This window comes from Megascapheus bottae, chromosome 3, assembly GCF_031878675.1.
Source record: "Megascapheus bottae isolate mThoBot1 chromosome 3, mThoBot2.hap1, whole genome shotgun sequence".
Classification (NCBI taxonomy): domain Eukaryota; kingdom Metazoa; phylum Chordata; class Mammalia; order Rodentia; family Geomyidae; genus Megascapheus; species Megascapheus bottae.
In genome coordinates this window covers 70,696,718-70,715,285 of record NC_143511.1, presented here as the reverse complement: position 1 = coordinate 70,715,285, position 18,568 = coordinate 70,696,718, and the positions used below count along the sequence as shown (strand labels likewise).

Here is an 18,568-nt window from a genome sequence, read left to right as displayed (position 1 = left end):
CACAAAACTACATTTTTATTTTGTTTTGTTTGTGCCAGTCCTGTTTGTCCCAGGCCTGGACATTGTCCCTGAATTCTTAGTGCTCAAGGCTACTGCCCTTCCATTTGTGCCACTATTTTACTTTCATCTTATGTTGGTTGATTGGAGGTAAGAGTCTTGCAGACATTTCTGTCCAGGCTGGCTTTGAACTGGGATTCTCAGATCTCAGCCTCCTCAATAGCTAGGATTACAGGTGTGAGCCCCTGGCACCCAACTCAAAAGCCATTTTTGGTAATAATTTTTCATGTTTGTGTTTCGTGATCTAGCAACTCTACAGAAAGAAGCCTGGTCTGCCCATCACATTTGCAAAGCTGCCTCAAAATCTGGACAAAAATCGATATAAAGATGTACTCCCTTGTGAGTATCTGGTCCGAAAGCCTTCTCTTCCCACCCTACACTGGGATAATGTTTCCCTTTTTAAAACAGATTGTCTGGTATTCTGGAATAGTTTTTAGTGTTTCTGTAAACACCACCATCTTTATTGCAGCCATATCAGACTGGGAACAGTTGGGGAATGGTGTTTATGCTAATGAGGAGAGAGCCACAGATGGGGCTGGGAACTGAACCCTTGTTTACTTAATATGACAAAAATAACACCCAGAATAACCGGTAACTTTTTTCTCTTTCACAGATGACACCACCCGGGTAACACTGCAGGGAAACGAAGATTATATTAATGCGAGTTATGTGAATGTAAGTTAGAAATCTTAGTGAAGGGAAAGAGCACATTCACTGAGGTAACAAGGATGAGCACCAGGCCATTGATAAGTGATGTCCTGTTGGCTCCCTGTCTGCAGCACAGCAGCCGAGCGCAAGAAGGCAAAGCAGGTTTGCTTTGCAGAGGAAGAGAGTGAAGTTTAGAGAGACTGAGTAATAACAAAGCTAAGAGAGGACCAGGAACCAAACACCCTGTGTTTCTAATTCTATCATCCATGTGTCTCTGTACTGGTTCGCTTCCTTTTAGTTATTTCTCCTAGTGGTGGGTTTGAAACCTTCTGTGTTTTATGCCATCAGTATCATCCTATCTAATAATAAAAAAAATAGAACCACTGGATATATAACCTGAGAGAAAAAGAAAAAAGTTCACCTGATAGGAAAAGCATTCTCTATTTTCCCTCTGAAAACGCATTTTGAACAGCTTACCTGACTTCTTGGACCTTCACTTTCTTTATCTAAACCCTAGCAGACTTTTCCCAGAGAGGGCCAGGTAGGAGCTCTGTCATCTCTGCAGTGAAAATGTAATCACTAGCTGGATGCAGCTAGCTGATGCCTGTAATTATAGCTATTCAGGAGGCTGAGATCTCAGGATTTCAGTTCAAAACCAGCCCAGGCACAAAACTCTGTGAGACCGCTTGAACTCTGGACCTGGATGCTGTCCTTGAGCTCTTCAGCTAGTGCTCTACCACTTGAGCCACAGCATCATTTCCAGTTTTCTGGTGGTTAATTGGAGATAAGAGTCTCACGGACTTTTTGTGCCCGGGTTGGCTTTGAACCGTGATCCTCAGTTCTCAGCCTCCTGAATAGCTAGGATCACAGGCATGAACACCAGTGCCCAACTTGTGAGACTTTTTTTTTCTGTTTCTTGAAATATTTTTTTATTTTCTTTAATGCCATTTTTTTCTTTATTATGTTGTGAATTTCATGAAATTTAACCATTCAGGGCTGTTTTTTTTTACCATATTAGGTAAGATTACTATAACCAAATAAGTTTAGACATTATTTTCAATATTCTCTGACTACCATAATTTTAACTTAGGTTCTGTGTATTGTCAGTGTTGGTATATTCAGGAATATATAATATAATTTATAAGACAAGCTTCAGACCCAAAAGTCTTACTTTGAGTCCTATGTCTGTCGGCAAACCAACCTATAAAAACCTTGAGTTCACAACCATGAAGAACTATTATACAACACACCCTGCTTATGTCACAGGTTTGCTGTATGAATCAATTAAGTCAATATATGTAGAATTCTTTTGATGACTATAAGGTATTTAGAATGACAGTTACAGAGCAGCCAGTAAAGGTGACCACCAAAATCACATTCATGCCTGGAACCAGAAGCTTTTAAATGAGCAAGCTTAAATGTGGTCAGGTAAGCAAAAGAAGGCTATGGTACATGGTATGATTCTAGCCTACTCTACTGAGTCTAATCTTTGGGAAGACTTAATTTATTGTAAGGGAGAAAAAAAACTTCAATTAATATATGTTAGTTTCTATACAAACAAGATGCAACCATTTATTCAGAAATAGGAGGGCTTTCCCCCTGAGAAGAGTGCATTCTTAAATAGAACCATATTTGAGTAATAACTCCATGCAGACAGCATACCTTAACACAGAAGAGCAAGGAAGAAATATTTTACATTACATTGACCTTTCAGGTGATTTGACCAAGTTATCCCTCCAACCAAATACTTGTGTGTGTGTATGTGTGTGTGTGTGTGTGTGTGTGTGTGCTTTTTTTTTAATATCTGTTATAGATGCTACAGTCAGTTCTATATATACCATCAATCACAGTTTTTTCATGAAGTCACGTGAAGCACACCTGACTGTTTGCAGGGAGACTCAATGTCATCTCTGTTTCAGAGGAGCTGGAGTGATTGAATTACTGCCTGCTTTTCAATGTTTCAACCAGCCGTTCCATTGCCTCATCAAGGCCAGTGCCTTTGGTTGCTGACGTTTTGAATATCTGCCCTTTCTGATCCATCAAGGCATATAACCCAAGTGAATTTGCCATCTCCGAGGGTGTCATAGCCTGCTCCATGTCCTGCTTATTGGAAAACACCACTAAAATGGCTTTTCTCAACTCTTCCTCCTCCAACATGGCAACTAATTCTGACTTGGAAATGCCAGTTCTGTCCCTGTCACAGCTGTCTACCACGTAAATGACAGCATCTGTGTTTGAATAATAACACCTCCAGTATGGCCTGATACTTGTCTGTCCTCCTAGGTCCCAGACTTGGAACTTAAGGTTTTTGTACATTACTATCTCTACATTAAATCCAATAGCAGGGATAGTAGTAACGACTTCTCCAACCTGTAATCGGTATAAAATTGTGGTTTTTCCAGCACCAGCTAATCCCAAAATCAAAATTCTCATTTCCCGGGTTCCAAAAAGACTGGAAAAAAATACTTGAGAAAAAGCCACTCGTGGTGAAGCGCCTGTCCGCCCTCTCCAATCCTCACAGACAGGCCTGGGCTGGCCAGCGACTCGATTCCAGGCCCCGGCGCCACCTCTGCTCGCCTGGGTCTCCTCACTGGCCCGGCCCACCTGTAACTTCCACGACTTGTGAGACTTTTATCTCCAATTACCACCAGAAAACCAGAAGTGGTGCTGTGGCTCAAGTGGTAGAGTGCTAACCTTGAGCTGAAGAGCTCAAGGACAGCACCCAGGCCCAGAGTTCAAGTCCTACAACCAACATAAAAAAAAAAAGAAAGAAAATGTAACCGCTAAGAAAAAGAAATATTGAAAACCAATTTTAGGTTCAAAGTAACAGGCAGATTTGACCCTCAAGCTTTCATCAACCAAAGTCTGATCCAAATATCATTGTGATTTCTTAATTTAGACCTCAAATTATGGCAAAATAATTATCCTAGTAAAAAATTGGTCTGGTCAGTGATTCCATAATATCTATGGAATTGATGGACTCTCACTTTAATGTAGGAAGTTTCAGGAATGGTGAGGTGACAACCCCATGAAGTCCAGTGCCTTTATGGGTTGAGGAGTCATTGAAGACCTTCTTCACTGAGGAATGAGTGAATTGCAGTGCCAGTCCAAAGCTCGGTCTGTTTCTGAGTGCTCTTTAGTTTAGAAAGGATTCAGTCCTGAGGGAAAAGGTAACCACAGAACAGGACAGGAGAAGTGTTCACTCCACACACTTCACCATTTAATATCAACATTGTTCAACTTATTGCTGTCGTCATTGAGGGCCACATAGAAAGCAAGATGCAATGACTTGGTGTTATTAATCTGTATAGTTTATTTTAAGAGAAAAGTACATAGTTCCTTCTGTATTTTCATGGTGTATAAAGAATATCCTGGAATGGGAGGGGTAGGTAAGAATTCTGAAAGGGATGACATTAATCAAGATGCACTGTATTCATAAGCTGCTTTGTGGAATGGCAGCTCCTTTGTACAACTACTTAAAGATCATTTTAAAAATATTTTAGAGAATATCCTAAGGAAGCTGTTTTTAAAAAAATCAATGACACGGGGCTGAGAGTTTGGCCTACTGGTAGAGTGCTTGCCTAGCATGCACAAAGACCCAGGTTCAATTCCTTGGTACCACATACATAACAAAAAGCCGGAAGTGGTGCTGAAGCTCAAGTGGTAGAGCTCTAGCCTTGAGAAAGTCCAAGGACAGTGCTCAAGCCCTGAGCCCAAGCACAGGACTGGCAAAAAAAAAAAAAAAAAAAAAAAAAAAAAAAAAAAAACGAGACTTGTTTGTTAAACACGTCATTTGAAATATGATATAAAAATCAATGTTAATAAATTCTTTAATAAATTTAATTTTAAAAAATCAATGAGATAGATTTTGATAGGAACCCTTACTTTAGAAAAGATTTAAAGGTAGGGTTGGCCCAAATTACTGGAAATGAAGGTAACTGATGTTAGCTACATTTAGAATAGAACAATTAATGTCGTTTAAACTCTTGGCACTTTGCAGGGACATTTCAAGTTTTGCCTACTGAGTATCATACAATTTAATCTTAAAGTTCCTAATGCTAGCATTATTCAAGGATTTATAGAAATAACTTTTTTGATTTATATCTTCCTCACTGAATTGATAAAGAGATATTTTCTGGCATGATTCAGCTAGCAATTAGGAGAGTTTAAAATGCAGAACTGTGGCAGTGACAGAGTCTAATGACTTACCGATCCCTTGCTAGATGGAAATTCCTGCTGCTAACCTCGTGAACAAGTACATCGCCACTCAGGGACCCCTACCACATACCTGTGCACAATTTTGGCAAGTAGTCTGGGATCAGAAGTTATCACTCATCGTCATGTTGACAACTCTCACGGAGCGAGGGCGGGTAAGTGACTTGATTTCCAATTCAAATGTGTGCAGTGTCATCCTATGTTTTGTGGAACGTGACTCCTCTCTGCTACCCTACAATACGTACAAATTGCTTAAACGATTCTATGCTTCAGGTATCTGGCATACCCTACTGTGGCTCCGTGTTGCCATTAACAGCAGCAGCAGCAGCTGAAGTCGGTCTTCAGCTCTGACCTTTAGGCAGCACTTCAGCACTTCCTTATTTCATTGCATTAGTTATCGCTCTTAGCTTCTTGTCACTCACAGATTTGGTCAGAATGTCTTCTCATCACATAAGTTGCTGATAGGAAATTGTAAAGAGGAAACTACCTCATAAATGCTGTCCGTCAGAGGCAGCGAGGATGGCATTGGTTAATTGGAAATGTGTCTTAAGGAATTGTCTTCCTGAGCTGGTTGCAAGCCATGATTCACAGCTTCCTAGGATTACAGGTGTGAGCCACTAGCATTGGACACATTTACCATTTTCTTTTTAACTTGGGGAGTCTCTATTCCCTAAGTCAGCTTGCAGTGCTATTTTTTCTAAAAGGCCTATAACTATCTGGTTATGTGGTGCTCCAGGTAAGAAAGCAGAAAGCCATACTTCCCCAGATAAATTCTTGACATTACCGCTTCCTACTTGTATGATTAATAAGCTGTACAAATGGTATAACAATAACTCCTATCTGGCCAGGAGTGTGGCCTAATGTTAGAGTGCATGCCTTGTATTCATGAAGTCCTGGGTTCTATTCCTCGGTACCACATACCCAGAAAAAGCCAGACGTGGTGCTGTGGCACAAATGGTTGAGCTCCAACTTGAGAAAGCCCAAGATCAGTGCCCAGGCCCTGAGTTCAAGCTCCAGGACTGGCCAACAACAACAACAAAAACCCAATAATCCCTATTGCATAGTATTATGGGAAAATTGGAGTTAATACACGTTGCCTCTTGGAAGAATGATTGGAACACAGAAAATGTATAAATATTAGCCAGCAGTAATAGTTACTGACTTGGGTACCAACCAAATGACTATTAGCAAAACTACTATATTTGTAGTCTGTTGTTTTTCTTTAAATTGATTGACTTGTTTTTTAGCTTCCATCAATTTCATTTGAAAGGTGCATTTCTTACTTGAAAGTCAAGTATCATTTGCCATAAATAGAAAGTATGTTTAAAATATATAAAGCTGAATGGGAAGTGGGGCTATTGCTCAGGGGTAGGACAGTAGCCTGAAGAGCTCAGGGACAGCGCCCAGGCCGAGTTCAAGCCCCATGACCCACAAAAAATATAATATATATGTACACATATTATATGTGTGTGTGTGTGTGTGTATATATATATATACACACATATATCTGGGCCGGGAGTGTGACCTAGTGATAGAGTACTTATCTAGCATGCACAAAGACTCGGGTTTAATTCCTCATTACCTATATACACAGAAAAAGCTGGAAGTGGTACTGTGGCTCTGTAGAGTGCTGGTCTTGAGAAAGCCCAAGGACAGTGCCCAGGCCCTAAGTTCAAGCCCCAGAACTGGCATGTGTGTGTGCGTGTGTGTGTGTGTGTGTGTGTGTGTGTGTGTGTGTGTGTGTGTGTGTGTGTGTGTGTGTGTATGCATAAAGTGATGTTTATTAAGTTCTAAGTTCTCTTCCTTTCCAGGCTCTGAATCTGAGGCCTACTCTTTCTCACTCTCAGTCTCCATTATAAAATAGAGTTATTAGGGATTTAGTGTTAAGAAGTAAATCCAGACCCAAATTAGGCTCGCTCTTGGCATAATTAGAAATATTGAATGTAAAGAAATCATTCTCCCACAACGTGGTTCTGTATTCCATAATGCAGATTCAATCTCCCAGGCAAAGAAAAAATGGTGGACTCTCACCTGGGTCATTCTGGCATTTTATAGCTAGTAGAAGACATCAAGTGGTTTTGTGTTTTTTGTGATAAACAGGTTTGAACTCAGGATCTTGAGCTTGCTAAGCAGGAACTCTGCCACATGAGCCCTTTTTGCTTCCTGTTTTGAATAGGGTCTCCTACCTTGTGTGGCTAGGATTACATGCCCTGCTTATTGGTCGAGATAAGGTCTTGCTAAATCTTTGCCCAGGCTAGCCAAAATCCATTTCCTTTCACTCTGTGCCTCATGAGTAGCTGAGATTACATGCATTCACCAGTGTGCCTAGCCCATAAACAGCAAATCTTTTACATTGTTATCTCCTTCTCTGTCTGTTTCCATTCATCTCCATATTCTGTTATTTTGGGTGGGAGTACTTTAGATTTTTTTTTTTCAGGAGCAATTTGCACAGGTGTCACTGTGCCGTCTCCTGAGTTCTTTTACTTCAGGATGCAGCCCCTCAGTGCTGACACCTGACTCCATTTGGGCTCAGCACTATCACTGGCTTCTTCTCTTTCTCTTTTAAGTTCACTCCCCCCTTTACATCTGGACAGTAGTCCATAGAGGAAAAGGAACTCACTCAGGAATGGTTGATGACAGTCTACCCTGAATAGCAGCCCACTTGTTTCAGCCCTGGAGGAAAGGCCCTTTCTGCAGGCAGAGATCCCTACCTCTCCTACTCACTGCTGCTGTTGTCTCTCCTGCTTGTGGTGTCCACTCTGAATGCGTGCATCCCACCCAGCGCATTGCTTTGTTTCCAGCCCCTCCTCCATACTGCTCGGCTGCTTACCTGGGGTTTTCTGCATTCGATTCCCATCTCCCATGAGGCCTGCCATTCCCATCTACATCGCTGGCCCGGGAACTCTGTTTATCAGTTGTTAAAAACCTGTTCTTCCAAAACCCAGTGTTCATGTTTCCCCTCTCCAGTGACCTATCCCTTTGTCCTGCAATCCCTGTGGCATCCTTGTCATCTTTCCCATTTCTTCCGATTGTATTCAGAGCAGGTCATTCTGGGTGAACTGCTTTGCCACATTATCTCTTTCTGAGAGATGAAGCTCCCAGTGCATCCTATTTCTTTTAGGATATTGTGCATTTGTCCCATATTGTGCTCACCCAGCAGGTAAGCACTGGCCAGAGGCCCCAACCCCGTCTGGTCATGGTGGGATTCCTGAGATGGATCGTTTTTCTCCTTGTGGCAACAGTGGCCTTCACTGTGATCAAGCTTAGGGGCATTCTTCCTACAAGGATCACTTCTCAATTGGAAAAATCATTTTCCCTTTGCTTCCCTTTTAGCAGATATTTCTTGAGGTTCCTTGTTATTTCTTTAATACCTACATACTTCATAATACCTAAAATCTTCCTTCCTAGCCAGCAAGCCCTTTAAGGCACAAGCTTTGAGGTCAGAGGCATTTGGATGTGAAACCCTGGCCTGTAACTGGATAACCTTCAGCGGGACTCCAGCTTCAGTGCCTCATCACTGGCAGGAGGCAGGAGACCCTGTCTCTCAGGTTGTTTTGAGGATTGAGACTGATCTTAGGATATGTGGTGGTGGCTTATGCCTATAATCCTAGCTACTTGGGAGACTGAGATTGAAAAAACTGACATTCAAGGCCAGCCCAGGCAAGAAGTTTGTGAGGCCCCTCTTTAACTAATGGCTAGGTACAGTGGTGTGAATCTGTCACAGCCTAGCTAGCAGGAGGCTGAGCATTGAGAAAAACCACTGTTCCAGACCAGTCTAGACTCAGGCAGGAAAATCTGCAAGACTCCATCTCCATGGAAGAAGCTGGGCATGGCGCTGCCTGCCTGCCTGCCTCAGCTGCAGGGGAAGCATAAAGTGGGGATCATAGTCTAGGTGCAGTCCAGGAAGGAGGCAATTGTCTATCTCAAAATAACCAGTATGAAAAAGGGCTCAAGGCATGTTTTAGCACCTGCCTAGGAAAGTGTAAGGCCCTGAGTTCAAACCCAAGTATCACCCCCCACACACACACACACAAGTGGCTGTAGACCTGTCTAATGGTAGGTGTTGTGAGTGGGTCAGCAACGCTGGATTCCATTGTCAACTCTCTGAACCAAAGGCAGATGGATATGCTGTACTATTGGGACCCCAGAGTACCATGAGGATAACAGGGAGCTGCTGGAAGAGATTTGAAACAGTACAGTGCTCTAGAAACTCTTGTTATCCATGCTTAGCAAATTACAAGCTATGTGGCTCCCTCCCACCCCAGGGAACTTATTTCTGAATCAGGTTTCATCCTGCCTGATGAGTGGTCCAGCAAATGAAACAATATTGACTTCCTTTAGCTCCTGGCCTGAACCAACCCCCTTCCTATTAGACATGTCTGCTGAAATATCCTCACATAAATAAGCCCAAAGCCACCAGCCACACACGTGTGTGTGTATGCACACACACACACACACACACACACACACACACACACACACGCACACACACACACATGCACACATCCATCCCCAGTGCTCACAACTCTGTCATAGGCATCTATCTGCTCAAATGCCCAAGTGAACAATCTTCACTCCCCACATCTACTCACTGGAGTTCGCCCCAGCTGACCACCATCTGCAGCCCCCTCCCACTGTATCCCCATAGCCTGCCTGCTGTCAGAGGCTTTGCAGTTCTCCACAGGAAGCGCAGCAGCTGCTGTTGTGACCACTGACCCAGTCTCTCCCCAGGCTAGTCTGCCATAAACACAGCTCGCAGCTTTGCCAGAGGGTGAGCCTGGTCCTGCCTCACAGATGACTTACCGCTCCATTGCAATTGTGTGGGCTGTGTTGTTCCCTAAGCACACAGGATCTTCTTTACCTCATAAGTTCAACACCTTCTGCCTCACCCATCTGCCAAGGGGGCGCCCTGGGCCTTTAGAAACAAGCTCCCACCACCTTTTCCTGGGTGGCCAGTGCCTCTCCTTTCCTTTCCCCCAGGTGTGAGAGCATCTTGAGGATAGTGCCATGCTGGATCTGACTCATCATGACCTTCCACCTCAGGGATATTGGTTGACTGACCTAGAGAGCAAGAAAGCCATCTCTTCCCAATAAAGCTGCCTTAATTGGGTCTGTGGCTCTCCCCCAACCCCATCTAGTTCATCTGCTGGGAGTAATGCTCCTCCCCACCAGGAAGCCAGCCTTCCGCATGTTCCTTCTGTTCCCTGTGTGCACATACACTTTCCAAAGCTGTTTCCGTGGTTGGATTTCCCTTTGTGAACTGTCTTCACAAAGCCCCTGGATAGCTTGGGACTAGAAGGAGAGAAGCAATCCCCACTCAGTGGTCTGCATTCCTCTTGGAGAATTTATCTAGGGGGATTTTATCCCCAGCAGCCCCCTGCCCACTGGCTAGCTCCACTGACCTTTGCCCTCTGGTGACTTCCCTCAGCCTCAGTTTATTCGTAGGAAAAGCAGACAACCCATCAGCACCTACCTTGGTTGGGTCTGAGGTCAAGATGCTATAGGGTTCATGAAAAGCACTCTTCAGTGCTTAGTTCCCACATTCTAAAGCCAGTGGAAACATGCTCAAAGACATGCCTAAGACATACCAATGGGCTAGCCAAGCTTACTAATCAGCCAGGATCGAAGCCCAGAACTTCCAAAACCAGCCTGTTCTTCCACTGTACTGAGCCCTGGGGAACCCACAGTTGTATGAAGAGACATTGGTGTGCCAAGAGACAGTGGCAGAGGTCACTACAGCTGTGGCCTTAGGCAAGTTACTTGGTGTCCTGACTCCTGGGATCCTAGTTTGGTCTTTTAGGAGAGTCTTGGATCTGTGGAACATTTTCTGTGAGAACCTTTGTGGTCCCCACAAGGGTGAGAAGGAGAAAATTCCTTACTCACTGCTATTCAACTGGTTCAATGCCTGAAACAAGGACAGTTGACCTGACCTTCAAGGAAGCCATACTTTACACACCCTTTTAGCCTGTCACTGCCGTGGAGGCAGGAGCAGTTCAAGTGAAAAACCACAAACACCAGACAGGTCAAATTGACCGTTTGTAGTCAGGGCTCCCAGACACAGATGATTCAAGCTGGGATCTGTCTGATCCCTGTGTGCCAGGCAGCTTGCTCCTGTGCCTGAGGCTCCTACCTGTAGGATAGGGTACAGGGTGAGGAAGGTGGAGGTAGGAGAGACTGCTGAAAGCAGAGAAAAAGGAGCCTGAGGCACTGGCTGGGCCCGAGTTAGAGAGGAGGCTGTTCAGAAGCTCAGAAGCCCAGGCCTGTGTCCAAGGCCTATGCTGTGCATCTAGGAAAGGAGCCTGAGAAAGAAGAGGAGTCTCTGGGCCTCCTTCTGTGGACTCCCAACCCAGCCATCATCCCCTCACTCTGCTGGCCCTCCCCTGAGCTGTAGAAATAGTCAGAGGTTCCTCTGTCCCACACCAAAACGCACACACTGCCAGTGAGCTTCATCTGAGTTCCTCTTCTCCAGTCAGCTCTCACTCATGGGGCATCTGAGCAGTCTGTCTACCCCCCCCCCACACACAGAGCTAGCCCCCACAGAGAAGGCCCACCCACCCTGTTTCTTTCAGACCAAGTGTCACCAGTACTGGCCGGATCCTCCTGCCGTCATGGACCATGGTGTCTTTCACATCCAGTGTCGGACAGAGGACTGTACCATTGCTTATGTATCCCGAGAAATGCTGGTCACCAACACAGAGGTGAGCTGAAGTCGGAGGCAGCAGAGGGCAGGTGCCAGGTGGTCCCAGACAGGCAGGTCAGATCTGTAGTCCCCTGATAGTCAGGTCAGGAAGGCACGGTGGTTGTAGGCAAGAGAGATGGGGAAGGCAGTATTCGGGAGATGCCCAGTAGGCTGGGCGTCCTGGGGGAGGCAGTAGCCAGGGTTGGCAGGCACCATAGTGGAGCTGGGCCCAGTGAGAAGAAATGGGGCCCTCTAGGTTGGTGTCAGGCAGAGCCACTATCTTGAACTCACAGAATCCTCCCCCCTCCGTCACCCCCACATCGCTGCAGACTGGGGAGAAACACATGGTGACCCATCTCCAGTATGTTGCGTGGCCTGACCACGGCGTGCCTGATGACTCCTCGGACTTCCTGGAATTTGTGAACTACATGAGGTCCCTGAGGGTGGATGGAGAGCCTGTCTTAGTTCACTGCAGGTATGAAGTTTTTGTTTGACTGTTTGTTTAATACTTATTTGCCTTGGGAAAGGCCTGGAGAAAAGCAGTTGACACCAATCCCACCGTGAATTCCCTCAAAATCTTACAAAGCCTTACAAGTTCATAAATACATGAATGGAACCTCGAGCCCAAAGAGGAGAGCCCTAACCCACTCCCATCTACCCTTCACCACAGATGTGAATACGCAGGGTAGTTTTAGCTCTTATCACTGGATTTCTTGCCTTTCATTAAGCCCCAGTCTCAGGGCTTGTGAAAATGCTCTGTCTTAGATAGCATGAGAGTACACCTTGGAGGGATGCTTTATATCCTTCAATACCAGAGCCAGGTTCCCTCTGTCATTGTGGATACAGGCTAGCAGCTCAGCTGAGCTGTGCAGACATGCTGCTCCAGCAGATCCCAAGTCTCTGTTTCTCCTCCCTCTCCAGCGCTGGAATAGGTCGAACAGGGGTACTGGTCACCATGGAAACAGCCATGTGCTTAATTGAAAGAAACCTACCCGTTTACCCACTGGATATTGTCCGGAAAATGCGAGACCAGCGTGCCATGATGGTACAGACATCAGTGAGTAGAAATCTAATAATCAAAATAACCATGCTCCATATGTCTTGAGCTCCTGTTCACTAGAATGAGCCTGGAAAAAGAGCTTTGTGATGAGACTGAGACTTGAAGCGACTGAATCACCTGTTCAAGGTCACAGAACTTGCCAAGGGCTCCAGAACCCTAAAGCTTATACCCATTCAGCCTGAATTCTGCTGCCAGACAGCAGCTCCACCTGCTTCTGCACTTGCAGCCACAGCCCCATCTTTGCCTACTGGAAATCAGCAAGGGCCTGGGGCTCCCTACCCCTCCTCTCCCCTCTTTCCTCCTCTGGGCTGTCTCATGGTAATTGGGCACTTAGTACCACAGATATCCTGGAGAGGAAATCTGTTCATTTTGCCTCACAATTGCAAGAGACGCAGGGTGGTGATGTGGAAAGAAATGGCTCTGGAAACTTTAAATGGTCTTTTAACCTTTCTCCTAGCTTATCTCTTCATCAACATCATATTCACTCATTTGTTCCGCTGCTAATTGTACAAGTGGGAGATACCTAAGCTTGCATCAAGTAGAACTGGCTTAGTCCTTTGTTCAGCAGTGATAGGTGGTTTCCAGGGGTGTCTGAGAACGTGCTAGAAGGCTATCTAAAACAAATATTGAATAAAAAGGTAGACGTCCTGGCCAGCCCTCAGGGTAAGCAAGAAGGATCTAACAAAGTAAAAAAAAAAATCTTTATGTTCCCACCAGCTCTGTTTCATGGTCCTCATAGCTTGTGGTCAGTTTGTAAAATGTACCTGCTAGATTGTTGAGCCTCTGTAGTTTTATATTAGTTTGTGCCCAGGAAATGAGGGGGGGAGGAAGAAATCAGCATGTCTACTTAAGGCCATTCATTGTCTTGGCTAATGGCATGGACAACCTGAGTGGCTAGGTAAGAAGAAAGAACCACTTGCCTGGAGGATGTTCCTAGCTGGAGAAGTCTTATGTTCTTTTGATTCTTCTTGTACACTTTCTAAAGTATATTTCTTAGGTTAATCATTAGCTCTATGTATCTAGGAATCTAAGGATTCAGCCAAATCACAAAGGAAAAATATTAGGGGAAATGGTGCATCTATATGGAACACATTCACACTTTCTCTAAGTCATGCATTGTAACAACTGTGCACATAGCCTTTACGTTGCATTAGGTAATGTGAGTACCTAGAGGTAATTGAAAGTGTCTACGTGGAGGTTTTTTACAGACTATGCAAATACTGCAAATACTATGCTGGGTTTTTAAGGGACTTGACCACCTGTGAATCTGTATATCTACAGGGGATCCTGGAACTGGTCTCAGGAATCAGGGGAAAGCCATATAAATAGCCATATCCTCCGAGCATCTTTCCATGATCTCCTTTATAAGACAAAAATCTACACTCCTTACCCCACACCCAGATCCCAGCCCACCTGTGTCTGCACCTTACCTATGCATGCTCAAGTATTCAAGGTCAGGATGGGAGAGGATTTTGATGAGCTGCTCAGAATAGGTGGACCTCATCCAGGTCACAAAAGAGTGACTAAACTCTTCACTTATCAGGCAGAAATTGTTTACCCCACTCTTCCCCAACCCATGCCCAGGCTTTCAGCAAGTCATCATCAGTGATACAAACTCCTGAGTGCACAGCAGGAGGCGTCAGTCCCGAAGATTCTGGACTTGACCTGTCTCTTCTTTTGCAGAGCCAGTACAAGTTTGTGTGCGAAGCCATCCTGCGCGTGTATGAAGAAGGCTTAGTCCAGAGGCTGGATCCCAGTTAGGACAACTGTGAAGCGTTCATTCCTCATTCCCCAGGGGACACGCTCTCCTCCAGAGTCCTCAAGAGGAACTGGCCACTGTGGAAAAGGGATGAATACATTTGAACCCAGGCACTTTAACTTTCTAAAGAAGAGGTATCCTGTACATAAGAACTGGTGTAGATATGCATGCAGCTATGGCTTCCTTTAGGCCAGACAGAAATAAGCCAAAGGGATCTCAGTTCTGGTGCCTGTCCAAATGCCTTCCTCCCTAGACATTATCACGCCCTGTCAGCCTTCCTAGACAGCTGAGAGGGGATGCCAGCAGTGCTGTTGCCCCCGCTGCCCCCCAGAAACCACCAGTACTGTGGTTCTTAGGGTTGCTTGGGTGTTTTGTGTGTTGATATGCATAGGACTCTGGGCTGAGTTTCTTGTGCCTCTTGGGCAGGACTGGTGCACTTGGTGTTCAGCCTGCTGCCCTCTGATGCCAAGGAATGCTAATGAATGTACACACCGGGGCGCAGGGGCTTTGGCTAAGGATGAACAGTATATGTTCTGCCCTCCTCCCCTTGCCTCATTTCCCTGCCTCTTCCAGCCCCCCTTCTTTCCCCCTGCCTTGCTCCTCCCCACCCCCATTTCAGGTTCACACCCAGTGCCTGAACCAGATTAATAATGGTTGTTAGGCGACTTTCAGCAGAGACTAGGCAGGCTCCATGTGAGCCCTTGATCTTACTGGAAGAAGCCAGGTGTGTCTCTTGCCTCTGCCAGCCTCTCAGCCTCTCCCTGTCTACTCAGACGCCAGGACTGGACACGCTGACTACTGAATCTATGACATGGATTTGCTGCTACTTCAATGAGACAACTTTCCAGGGTGAGGGGGGGGGGTTGGGTAATGATAGCATCTAACTATTCAGAATCTTTGGCCCTTCTGAGAAAAGACCTACTAGTCACTGACCACAGAAAACTCTGCTCCCCCCAAGTGCCCTGTGGGTGGGGGTATGTGTATGTGCACAGACCCCCTTGGGTAAGTGTTCTCAGGATTCCTAACTCGATTCAAATTACTGTTGAGTTTATATAAAGAATGAGTCTCTGTATAGAAGAACAAATGTGTGCATTCACCCTCAGTTACAATGGTCTCCATTTCATTTCAAAGGAGAGGATCAGACTATCTGAATATACACACAATTTGATGTTAATTTATTCTCAGTTATCCCATGGTTTTGATTGTCCTGAGGACTTCTGCTTTTGTGAATACTGTATTGATTTTTTAAATTTGTGACAGGATTGTAGCAAATTATTATTTAAAGAAAATAAATTACATAAGCATTTTAATGTGGCATTTTTAAATAGCGTTTTTATGTGTATCCAGAAGAGGAAGCTAAGCCAGTTTCTTAATGGTATTTATAGAAAAGGGATGTGTGCATATTATAGTGCACATAATGAAATGTATTCTCATTTAGCAGACACTGGACCAATTAAATCATTTCTGGTTTAAGGTAGATACAGACTTATCTAGAGGGGGCAAGGTTTATAAAGGTTCTTTATCTGCAGACTCAGCATCCTTTTTCTTTTGTGTGTGGGGGGGGCGGGGGTGTTCCTGGGGCTTGAACTCAGGGTGCCGTCCTCGAGCTCTTTTGCTCAAGGATAATGCCCTACTGCTTGAGCCACAACTCCACCTCTGAGTTTTGGGACAGTTAATTGGAGAAATGAGTCTCATGGACTTTTCCTGCCCATGCTGGCTTCAAACCTTGATCCTCAGATCTCAACCTAGGATTACAGGCCTGCACCAGCCCCCAGCCAGACTCAGCATTTCTACTCTCCACTTCCTCCCTTCCTCATGCATATTTTACTACTAAATGGCATGAGTGGGAAGGAGGTGACACCCAGTGCCCTTCACCATATGCTGTAGAAAAAGAGACTTCTGGAAAGTTGGGATAAAATCTGGGAACTAGATTCCTGATTCCACTCAACACTAACTAGCTCTCAACCTTGGCACCAAGGAGCTGCAGCTCTGTTAGCTCTGTTTTCCTCATCTGTAAGATAAGAGAAACAATGCTAGGACTTAGAGTCAAACATGAGTACTGGATGAGTTCATGCTTTGCATATCAATTGCAATCACTGGAATGTAAGCTTGACCCTACTAGGGATGGGAACATGGATAAGTTGACTTCTCGAAGATGCCTCCCCCCACATCCCTCCCAAAAAACCACATCAAACAGAAGGAAGAACGGTCAGATTTTTATAGGACAGCAATTTTCTTCTAGAGCCGATAAGCAGAAACACAAAGGATACCACCACTATGGCTCAATCTGGACTCAGAAACATTCTTCCAGCCAGGCACCAAAAGGAGGAGGAGAAGCTGGCTACATTTGAATACCACGAGGATATTTAGCAGATCATACTATTCGGTAAAAGTACATCAGCACTCTGAGTGCAGAAAAACTTGAAAAGTCTAAGTATCCTTGGAGATGGGTGTTTTATTATTTTTACAAACAAAACTCTTCAATGTGGCTGTGAACACACTGCTATTATGGTTACATAAATTTTCTAAAAAGCTTTGAAAAGGTTGCTGCCAGCCTTATTCTGCCACTGTGTGGGCCAGCAGTTTCCAACCCAGCCCATATTGCCAAGAGGGGGAAAAAAAAGATGAAATATTGGAAAGGATAAGACAAGAAAATTACCTAAAGAAGCAAAAATTTTTCCAGAATACACAAGTAAATGTGTTACATGACCAATTAAAACCCATAGCTCAAGACTGCTGGTTCACCATTTCCTACACTTCAGCAATTAGTCTTTAGAAGTCTTTATTCATCCTAAGTAAAAAACTGCAGTAGACTCAGGGTAAATATTTTGTCTGGAAAATTTGGCTAGATATGAATGGAGCAGCCATTAACATCCTACATTCTGGCTCTTTCTAAAGGGTCTAATTAGACAAATTGATGTGCTGGCTTAATTGGGATCGACTCCCTGCTGGTGTCACTCTCAAGAACCTCTATGCCATGTTTTGACTTTCTAGAGAACACGATTCAACTCTGGTTGTGAGTGATGAGGTGGGGATACTGGATCCCAAAGTCACACCAATGATTCATTTCCTGCCATGGTCCTTTATGTAGCTGAGTGTAAATGTTAGGGTAAATATCCTTGTGCTCCTGGTTGACTTTCATGTTTTTGTTCCACAGAAATTATCACTTGGGGTAAGAGAGGTAATACAGAGGAAGCATTATTGGGGGACAATTGTAGAGGCAAGACTTGGTCCAGATCTGGACTTAAGCAAGAGCTGTTGCATTCAGCTCCCTTTTTTATAGAGAAGGACCATTGAGCTGCATTAAACAAGCTCAAGATTTTTCATCCTAGGGCTTGATATTGCAAAGAAGTCAAATTGATCCTTAAACAAATCTAGATAGCTACCCTAGAGCAACAAATTCCACTGCTATGACAAGTCCCCGAGAGTTTGCCCCTCAAACTGTGCCTCTGTTGAAAGGCTTACCCCACCAGTGCTCCTTACCTGTCATCCTAGGGAGAACCTACGTGGTGGACTTTTACCCAGGGAGCCAAACTCATGGGGCCTCATGCCAGCTGTCTTGCCATCTTGATAGCTCCTGTTCCATTTGGAGCAACCAAAGGATTGTATTAAGCCATATTGTTTTGAAAAGTATCATAATTGATGAGCAATGTTTTTTCTGTAAATGTGGGACTGTTTTACGTTCAGACCTGTTCTTGCAGTGACTGTTGGAGAAATAATCTCATCAATATAAAAACATTCAAGCTATGCAATACCCTTATTGTTTGTTGACATCTTTATTCTTCTGAACGTCTGGTTTCTGCACGCTTGCTTATTTTTCTTGTTTGCTCCCCCCTCCCATGCCAATCAAGTTTTGGAAGAGAATGCTTTCTTCCCATCTCAACTTCTCTCTGGTTAGAAGCGTGGGCCTAATATCCCCAGTCCCTATCTCTCCTTTGATCTTATAAGGCAAATTGTACATCAGTATTAGATCTCATGATCATGAGAGCAGTAGCTTACACAAGGATCCAGCTTATACTACATCCTGTAGGGATGCAGGATATTGACCAGGGTCTTGCTGCTCTGCCATTCTCAGAATATAGCCTTTGCTCATCCAAGATGGAGACCCAGCCCTGTTCATATGCCAACCAGGTTGTGAAGGAAGAAGAAG

General features: G+C 44.6%; 1 protein-coding gene and 1 pseudogene across 2 annotated transcripts in view; one reads left to right on the top strand and one right to left on the bottom strand.

Annotated features, from left to right (window-relative positions):
* Ptpn3 (protein tyrosine phosphatase non-receptor type 3) overlaps positions 1-18,161 on the top strand; it is an 81,822-nt gene extending 63,661 nt beyond the window's left edge. For both annotated transcript variants that reach the window (XM_090330408.1, XM_090330407.1), the window contains 7 exons: positions 306-396; positions 671-732; positions 4,929-5,075; positions 11,490-11,618; positions 11,929-12,074; positions 12,521-12,656; positions 14,343-18,161. In XM_090330408.1, the coding sequence (XP_090186534.1) occupies positions 306-396; positions 671-732; positions 4,929-5,075; positions 11,490-11,618; positions 11,929-12,074; positions 12,521-12,656; positions 14,343-14,420 (789 nt within the window). In that variant the 3' untranslated portion in view covers positions 14,421-18,161. The remainder of the gene's footprint in view (positions 1-305; positions 397-670; positions 733-4,928; positions 5,076-11,489; positions 11,619-11,928; positions 12,075-12,520; positions 12,657-14,342) is intronic.
* LOC150065757 (ADP-ribosylation factor-like protein 1 pseudogene) lies at positions 2,625-4,847 on the bottom strand (annotated as a pseudogene).
* Positions 18,162-18,568: the final 407 nt, after the last annotated feature.